The sequence below is a fragment of the Eleginops maclovinus genome, chromosome 1 (genome assembly GCF_036324505.1).
Source record: "Eleginops maclovinus isolate JMC-PN-2008 ecotype Puerto Natales chromosome 1, JC_Emac_rtc_rv5, whole genome shotgun sequence".
Taxonomy (NCBI): Eukaryota; Metazoa; Chordata; class Actinopteri; order Perciformes; family Eleginopidae; genus Eleginops; species Eleginops maclovinus.
Window position 1 is genome coordinate 9,536,865 of NC_086349.1, and position 9,429 is coordinate 9,546,293.

The following is a 9,429-nucleotide window of genomic DNA, read 5'->3' on the forward strand; positions in this document are numbered from 1 at the left end:
GTGCTCAAAGCAACATTACAATGAATAAAAATACAATTCTAAAAAAGAGTGGTAAGGCCTTTTGTTTATGTTGGTGATTTGAAAAAAACAGCCCATGGTACACAATCATAGTTGACAAAGTAAAATATGTTGGTTTTACCTTGAGGTAATCATTCTCAGATCTCAGTTCTTCTATTTCCCGTACAAACTCCTCATGCATGCCGTCCATAAACTCCTCTGTGAGGTCTGAGAAAGCCAGGGATGTGCTAGCGGGCACCCTGCTGTCAAACGAGGTGACCGAGCGCTCCTCTCCTGGGGATATGCTTCCTTCCCCGGTCTCCACGGCCAGGGAGAGCCGGTCCTTGTAGTCCCTCTCCGATGAGAAGCAGGTGGTCCTGGTGGCGGCATGTTGACTAGCTCTGTCCGCCAACACGCCATCCCTGAGCGGCTTGTCTCCGTCTATCCCCCCACCTCTGCTGCTCCTCGACTCGGCGTCGCTGCTCACAGCGTCGGCCGAGAGCTTGTTTTCCTCGGAGGCGCAGTCCGAGAGCTCGGAGCTACTGTCGGTCGGGGAGAGCTTCCCGGTGGCACAGCCAGAGTCCTTAGATAAATCGTCGGAGCCTGTGCTGGCGTCCGAAACCTTCCGGCGCCCCCCGGTGCTTTTCACTGCCTTGGCCGTTTTAGACATAGTTGAGGAAGATTTGCCCGCAGGTTTGCTCTTATCCGCTTTACCGTCCTTTCCAGCGAGACTTCCTACGGGGCTGCGCCGGGAAATGCGGCTGCCCAGGTGAATGCCTCCCGGCTTGACGCTAAGAGTCGGGGTCCCAATCCCTCCGCGGATCTTGGTGAGCGACCAACCAGGTACATCCTTTGGTCTGGCCGGGGAAGGAGCCCGGTTTAATTTCTTCTTCTGGCCTGAAGGCTTAGCAGACACCGCCGAAGAGAGTTCCGCGGTTTCAGGCCGAGGGATTGGCTGCTGCTGCCCCGGCACCGCGTGCTGTGTCTGCCCGCTGTCCGAGCCCTCCGCCCCGCCTCCACTGTCCATCTTCTGCCGGAGATGGAGCCTCCGTTCCTTAGCCGAGGCAAAGACGAGGTGAGCCGGAGAGTTGTGGACATCAACTTCCTTTGTTTTTGTCATTCATTCCGTTTGGGCTAAAACAATTAAATGTTGAATAAATTATCTAAAACGGGAGGCAGAAGTTGTGTGAATAAACAACTGCAGAGCACACAAAAGGAAGGGATCCTCGCGCCGTCCACAATGAGAGCTCCTGTAGTGCAACAAGGCGAAGAAACAGGAAGCGTAGTCCAAAAACTGCAGAAACGCAACATACAATCCCGGTTTCTACTGTGTGTAGCAGTAGAATTGTAAATATGTCCGCTTTGTTCTGATAGATCTTCCCTTCCCCTCGTCAGGATATCTTTCCGGATGGCATAAACTAGCCGGCCGGTTCCTGTTTAGAGGAGTGTTGGTGAAAACAGAGAGGCAGTGTGGTGGATGGTCTACCCTCTCCCTCTTTCTCCGCCCAGATAACGGGATGTAGCCCTGGAGGAGAGAGAGTGGGAGAATCTAATTTCTCCAGCTCTCTGTCGCCACCCTTGCAGGATATTAGAAGAGCAGAGGAGCAGGAAAATAAAATAATATTGCTCCAAGAGATGCATGAGGAGCTGGGTTCACCACTAGTCATTGCTTTAAAACCAAAGCTATGATAGTGTTTTTTTTGCCCTTGGTGCATTCTGTTGCACTCACAGAGACATAACAAATATTTTAAATGGTTTACAAGGAAAAGGAATCTCTGAAACACGTTTCTTTACCTGGAGAGAGATTCATCATTCAGTGATGGAGACAATCCCACATTAAAGGGATGAGTAGAATCTTAATAGCCCAAAAATAAATGTAAACAGACAAACCAAAAATAAATCTATTTTATAAAATATGTCGAATAGAATCAAGGAATTTCTTTTTTATTTGGTAGTTATTGTCAATATAATTATATTATATATATATATATATATATATATATATATATAATATATTCTAGCAACCTAATCGGCTCATTCTTCAAAACATGAGGACATCCTAATGTGTTTGCAGTATTTCTGAGCACAGCCATTCCACTCTTTAATTAATTCACCTCCTTGTGGGATTCATCATTTGGATATGGTAACAGATAGTCTCGAGTTATGTGTCAATCGTAAGGATATTTCAAGGATTGCTCCTCTGGGGACCATGCATGTTTGTATCAAATGTCATAATATTTATTTGAGTCATTCTACTTAAAGCCTTACATGTTCTATATATGAAAGAAATAGACTATCACCTTTTTACAGTGCTGCTGCAATCCAAAAACTGGAATTAACATGTTAGATCGTTACCTTGCTTTAAGTGTTTTTATGTAAGTTAGTTAAAGAAAGATCGGTGGTTAAAAACGGTTACTAATAAGTGGCTTAATGAGGCTCGAGAGATTGTCATGGGCATTAAATGTCATCACTCAAAACAGTCAGCCTTTAGCTTTTCTGTTGGCTTTTTATTTTGAAAACTGCATATAAACATAAAATTTGTGTTTATTTTTGTTATCTTGCTGAAAAAACGCGTTTCATAAATAGTTGTTTCTTAACTGTAATAATCCCAAATCAACAACAAAAAAATCTAAAGAGCTTTTGGTAGAGGAACCAAAAACATCCAAGAACCAAAAAAACAACATCTCTGCAGCCCTCTATTATCTCAATTAAAGTAGTGAAGACTTGAATATGTACCTGATCATACGGTTTCCCCAAATGTTATGTAACTACATTCCCTTATACATCATGTTTCATATACAGAGCCAGCAGGAACCATTAAGTTAATGGGTAAAAATATGTTTCTGCAGTATTCTCCACAAGTGACAGGGACATTATGTCATCTTCAGCTATTAACAGATGGTTCCTTTCATTATTAAAGCTAAAAAGCAGAGTGGGACTTCCGCCGCTGCTGCCGTCTATTCCCCATTTCTAATAATAACCATATCAATGTTCCTCCTCCGTGTTCTTCAAAAGGACTGCATATATACAGCCACGGAAAAAAATAAGAGAACACTTCAGCATTATCATTTCTCTTGTTGTATTATGTATAGGTATGTCTTTGAGTTAAACTTTTTTTTAAATTGAGAAAAATTTGGAATTGTTTCTGGAGCTGTACATTCCCACACACAATTAAATCTCATTACAACTTCCAATGGTAATATAGTCAAATATTCACTCACTCAATTCTTCTCTCTGTTGAAGTTGTTTGTGAAAACGTGACAATAATGACATTTAATTCTCATCACAGGACCAATGAAGATGTCGATACAGTCTGCGGTGGCAGAATCCCACTCTGTGAATGATTTATGAGCAGTAACCCAAGAATGGCAAACACAGAATTAGAGCAGTTGGAATAGATTTTACCACTCAGGGATTTAATATGAGGAGGGTCTGGTTTAGTGATTTAGTGAAGGTCTATTTACCATGTTTACAATGCACACAAAGAATGTGATCGTAGGCTAGCAATAATGAGAGTAAAGTAGGTCTCATAAATACAAAACTGGTTATTTTGTGTTTGTGGTCTTAGTCCACATAAACAGTCAGGCATCACTGTCAGGTTTCACTGTTTGTTTCCATCTGACAGATTACATGGCTCTGTATGAAGAATATTCTACATTATTTTACACATTTAAACCCAGTTGCATCAATTAAAAAACACTTCATGGCCAACTTTAAAAAGATAGAATGTTGCTAAATCATTGCTAAAGTTATCCATAATAATAGACCGTTTCACAGCAGACATATTGACTTGCAACAGTGAAAGCAAAAGGGTTATATATATATCTATATATATATATAAGGAGATGGTAAAAGGCATTCATTAAATAATTAAGCATACATTCAGGTGCTATAAAAACAGCCAGTCTTACACTAATAACCCTGTACAAAAAACATAGTGTAGCAAGTTTACAGTATATTGAATTGAATTGCCTGTATCAGAAGGGCAGTATTGCAACCATTGTTGCAATGTTAAGGGAGTTTGCTCCTTGGTGGTAACTTGGAAAGTGACACCACTAGCTTTTTAGAGACACATCAGTCATTGCATTTCTTTGTTTTAGGCTGGTTTTACTCTCAGGGGTGTTAATGTTTATTTGTAGCTACCTGTAGGCAAAAGTCAGCAGCTCATAGCCGCCAGCTATCATGTCTGAAACACACATGTGATTTTAAACATGCTTACCTAGCATTAGCTTAATAGTAAAATCATTTTTGTTTAGCTTTATCTTATATGAATATTTAAAATCAGTCGCTGAAACAAAGTAAGAAAAGAGAGTAAAATTTGTGTCCAATATCCAACCTAAAACTCACAGCAGTAATCGTCTGTACTCTGGGGATTAATGCGTTTCTAGAAAAAATAGGCAAGGATTAACTGAGGCACATGAGACCAGAGTGTTTGTACAACTAAATATGAAACTACTTAGGCTACTTTACTCTCCGTTCTCGCCTAATTGTATCTCTACTGCTCTGCTTGTCAGGATGTGCCATGAAGCAAAATGTAGACCTACCTTTTGACATATGTTGCTTATGAGGTGGAAAATGTTTCAAAGACAGTTCGACTGTTTTTAGAATCCCTGTGAATTGGACATATCTCTGTCGGAAACCAAGCAGGCAGGCTACAGGCCAACATGACAGACTGAGAGCCAATTAACCAATCATCTGCCACTTGTTTTTATCTGGCTTTGACATGATGGGTATATCTGACAAACGTTGTTTCTTGGTTATACAGCAAGGTCAATTATTTTTGTGTATTAAACTTACCTGGGTAACTTGCATAGGTATGTACAGTAACACGGTTATTTTCATGACTGATATCTTCATTTACATAACTTGCCTCTTTGTTCCATGCCAATGAATCAACCAGCAATTCACCCTCTCAGATAAACGTGTAAACAGGGTGATAGACGCCACACTGTTACCATGAAGCGTTACACAACCCTGCTGTCATTCAGGCCTCAGGAAGTCTGGAGGAAGGAAACCCAGCCATCCAACAGTAAATACTCATTAACAAAGAACATATTTTACTAATTATCTGTGAAAAAAACACCCTGATGTCCCTTTCATTACTGTTCAATCCAAAGTGGGTGTTGCAGTGTCTGATTTCCAGTCTGCGTTGCTGAGAGGAAGAAAAAGGCATTAAGAGAAACCCGCTGTCCTTGCAAGTTATCTTCAGTCCAGTAATTGGAAAGCAGTGGGTGTGTGTTGCTGGTTATGAAGACGAGCTGAATCAGCAATGCCACTGCCTGCTGACAAGAGGCGACAGATACATTCTTTCTATGTGTGCTTTCCTTTTAGTTATGTTGCACCTTCTAAACTTTAAGAACTAGGTTCTGCTTGCAATTTTTTTAATTTATAATGTTGAATTGGTATCTTTAACTCGGAAATACAATTGAAGGAGGATGCCAAGCAGGAATTACCATAAGAGGATGAAACATTACTGTATGTTAGCTGGATATTTTTCTATTTTTAGAAATGTTTTATTATTATTCTACCGTTGAATTAGCCAGGTTAGTTGTTTTATCTCCTGTTTCCAGTTTTAATTCTAATGTTTGTTGACTAAAGGGCAGCATCAATCTTTTTTTCTAACTCATGTCAAGACATTGAATATGCTTATTTTCCAAATGTTATTAAACTCTTCCTTAAATGTTTCCTCAATGTTTGCCCAATTCCTTAAGCGCTCACATGGAATCATTTGTTTCCCCTTAAGCACTCACATGCAATCATTTTTAGCACATATAATAACAATATTACAGTCTTGAGTCCTTTTCATCTGTGCCACATTCATTACTTCTGCATATTTCCCATCAGTTGCACATGTTTTATCACTTTGCTTTTTTGCGTGCATCTCTGGGTGTTGAAGGGGTTCTGCAGTAGTGTTGTCAGCTTCACTGATTATGTTTAATCCTTCTGCGGGAGTCACTCTCCTTCTGTGACTTTTCTCCTCTGAGAAAAGTCAGTCTCACATGGCCAGATTTATCCAGAATACCATGTTTCTCTTGAGAGCTACCTCCCTGCTGGGTACAGTAGATGGCCTTCCTAAAAAATGATATCAAATCACAGACCTCCTGCTGACATTGCTGGATCTCGCCTGGGGTGCTCAAAATGTGCAGTGTGTGTGTGACTGTGTATGTTTGAGTGAGTAAACCCACACTCTTATCATCATTTTAGATAATAAATAGAGTGTAAATGTGAATATGATGAATATCTTGGCTCTAAAAAGCCTCATTATTGGATTTAAAGTTAAGATTGGCATATACAGTAGTAGTTTGGCAGCCTGTTTTCATCTCTTAAATTAAATCTTGTATGTGGATGAGGGGCAAAGCTTCTGCCATGTTGAAGTGTCCTAAAGCAACCGAGGCTTTGCTAGGTAAAGGTAAAATATGAATCATACTTAAATTGTCAGAAAACCTAATTTACTGAAAATCCAATGAAATAGTTACATACAAAGAATGGGAAATTAAATCCCCAAACAGCCTATTACCCTATTAAGTTTGTCATTATATACGAATTGTATATATGACTTGAAAATACTAAATACCAGTTTACTTGTATCTCTCACACATGTATAGCCATCTGCAGACATGTTAATGTAAATACAATGTATATTTGCACATCATTTAGTGGAATCCACATGATTTATCATTCAGTTTTGTAGATGTAAATTATAATTTGTCTTGTTTGTTTTTTTTTACTATAAACTGTATTACCAGTTTTGTCCAGTTTTTGATTACATTCTATCATTTTGTAATAGCAACTGTGCATGCGTTTAAATAACTACATTCCTCTCAGCATAAGTCTATTGGAAGTCTTTAGTGACATTGCATCACAACCAGTTTATATCAGAATTATAGTGCCAGCTTTCAGAGGACATCAACAAATAAAATATCAGTTATCCTCCAGATAAAAGGACAGGAAGCAAAGTTTTTCTATGTTCTAACTCCATCTAGTGGTGAGCCGACATAAAGGAGGAAGCAAAGGCCCCAAAACAAATCCATCAGTAAACATTTTAGGTTTATTCTGACACTAAGCCGCAATATTTACAATTAGGCTGGAGGCCAAGGATTTTCTTGAATAAATAAACCAAGTTTTCTGTTAAATTGATATTATTAATGTCTTTGTTCTTTATTTTACTCTCCTTGTTATTAATCTTTGACTTCAGCGTAAGCCCTGGGATTGGTATGTTATCTTTGTTCCATTGTCTCTTTTCTGTTTTTACTTAATGTAACATATGTGTATATATTGTGTGTCTACAATAAAAAAAAAAGCTATTAAAGTCCTGTTTCTGTTTATCTATGATAAATACCACAACATTTGCTCTGCAAAAGTGTCTTCATGCTGGGTGGCAATTTGGCAAGCACAACAACCAGGATGTAAAATATTCAAATGATTCATCTGTTGCAGAGATTGATGTTGAAATAAAGAGAAATACAAATATTTTATCAGCTGCTTTCCCTTCATAATGAATGCTTTATTTTCAATTAAAATGAATATCCTTTTTAAGGTTTCAAACATTCATAAATTAGTGAGTCATTCACATCCGTTTTTGTCTCACTCCCTATGTCATCATGTAAACAATGGTAGTAATTATTCAGACTAGTGTCTGTTTGGCCCTATGGAATATTTTTATCAAATATACAGCATCACGATTAACACATTGCTTTTGTTCATGTTTGTGAATTATGTATGCATATGTGAGCATCTGTATGTGCAGTACATGACTGTGTCTTTGTGTGTGTGGGTTGTTGTATACAAGCAGGCCTCTGTGTCCCACTGTGAGCCTGAATAGAGACCATTTTCTCCTCTGTGCCACTGTTCCCTCCTCCTCTCCTGCTTTTTATCATCCGATCCTCTGATCCCCTTTCTTTTCCTCTCATCACACCATCATGGTTGTTATGTAATGATAGGAAAATAGATACACTGCTTGTCTGTCTGATGCTGCCCACAACAGCAAATCATTATTTTTTTTTAAATCAGTTTTTCTGTGTAGAGCCAGAGTTTTACCAGTGAGTAAAATACTTTGTCCTGTTGAGTCAGGATGGCCACTGCTGATCTGATAAAACAGCTAGAATATTCATTTTGTTTATGACAAACAGAGCAGGAATGACTATTTTTTTGTGTGTCTAATGAGTCTTCTTCAAAAAAGCTTTGAGTGGGGGAAAACTCAGAATTTAAAAGCTTCAAGAAATTGATTAAAAAGTTATTTTGGGCAATTGCAATTAGGGTTTTCACATATAATGAAATTACTTTGGTGTTTTAGTGAATAAACAACAAACAAAACTAGAAAATATACAAATAAAATAACAAAATGTATAATAATATAAAATAAATACTATTGGAAAATGTAAATATGTACAATTGTTGACAAGGAAAAAAGCAAGGAAGAGTTTGCATGGAGTTGTTCAAAGGGATAGGTTCACAGTTGCCTAATAGAAATCAAAAGAATATGTAATGTAAAGAAAAGATCAAATGAATGAATTACAAAAGAACGTATGAATCAAGGACTTTCAGACTTATATCCTAACTTATAAACAGGAGAACATGGCGGTAGAAAGACCAACAGTGTCTCCAATACACTCCCAATGTAGACCATATGCCCAATTCTCGTTAGTGCATGTGTTGTCTCTAAGTAGGCAGCCAGCTGTATCACACATATCAATGACTGACAGGATACATAATTGATGAGAGAGATAAAACACACGGGACAAGCTGTTGTCTCATAAACAGGACTTGAAATAACCACCAGCTAAGGGCGAAATGTTTAACTGTGGAACTAAGAAAGTAAAAAAGTGTTAAATGCTAGACTTTTCTCTTTAAAAAACATAATTAAACATAGTCGTTTGATCTATTTAGGTGCCCAGTAAAATATTAGGATATAATATCCAAACTTTAATATGAACCAAACTCTTCAAATGTTCTAGCAATCTACAGATCACCACCATGTTTCAGTATCGTAACCATCACTGTCATAGTCAACTGCTGGTATGAAACATCCACAAAACCATCCAGGGCACATACAAGAATTCCAGTCATTCTCATCATAATCAGTTAATCTACTTAAGAGATAATGAGGGCCGTATGAAATATGAAACCATTAGGGTGTGGTGTTTGTTGGTCACCTAGGCTGGGTTACACAACTAAAATGGCTCTACAAGGGCGTCACAACAAATAACCAATATCACCGGTAAAATAAAATGTAAACATTAGTAAGATCAAAAAATCGTAAAAAAGATAGGTTTAACTATAGGTGTTTGATTCAATAATTAATAATAACAAAAGAGAATCCTTTTTTCCCCCTAATTCATCTTATTTTGACTCCAAATTATGTTAAGCTTTTTATCAAACATTACATAAGTCGTATAAAAGAAACATTAAACAGCATGCATAACTTGAATTATT

At 38.1% G+C, this 9,429-nt stretch overlaps 1 protein-coding gene and 1 long non-coding RNA gene across 2 annotated transcripts in view; one reads left to right on the forward strand and one right to left on the reverse strand.

Moving 5' to 3' along the window:
* Positions 1-1,460, reverse strand: part of LOC134864870 (microtubule cross-linking factor 2-like) — a 97,570-nt gene extending 96,110 nt beyond the window's left edge. The window contains 1 exon segment of the mRNA XM_063884173.1: positions 140-1,460. Within this exon segment, the coding sequence (XP_063740243.1) occupies positions 140-1,117 (978 nt within the window). The 5' untranslated portion in view covers positions 1,118-1,460.
* Positions 563-5,681, forward strand: LOC134864877 (uncharacterized). The gene is made up of 4 exons (XR_010165877.1): positions 563-824; positions 901-1,072; positions 4,914-5,026; positions 5,115-5,681. It is a non-coding gene; the product is annotated as an uncharacterized LOC134864877 (long non-coding RNA).
* The last annotated feature ends 3,748 nt before the right edge of the window (positions 5,682-9,429 follow it).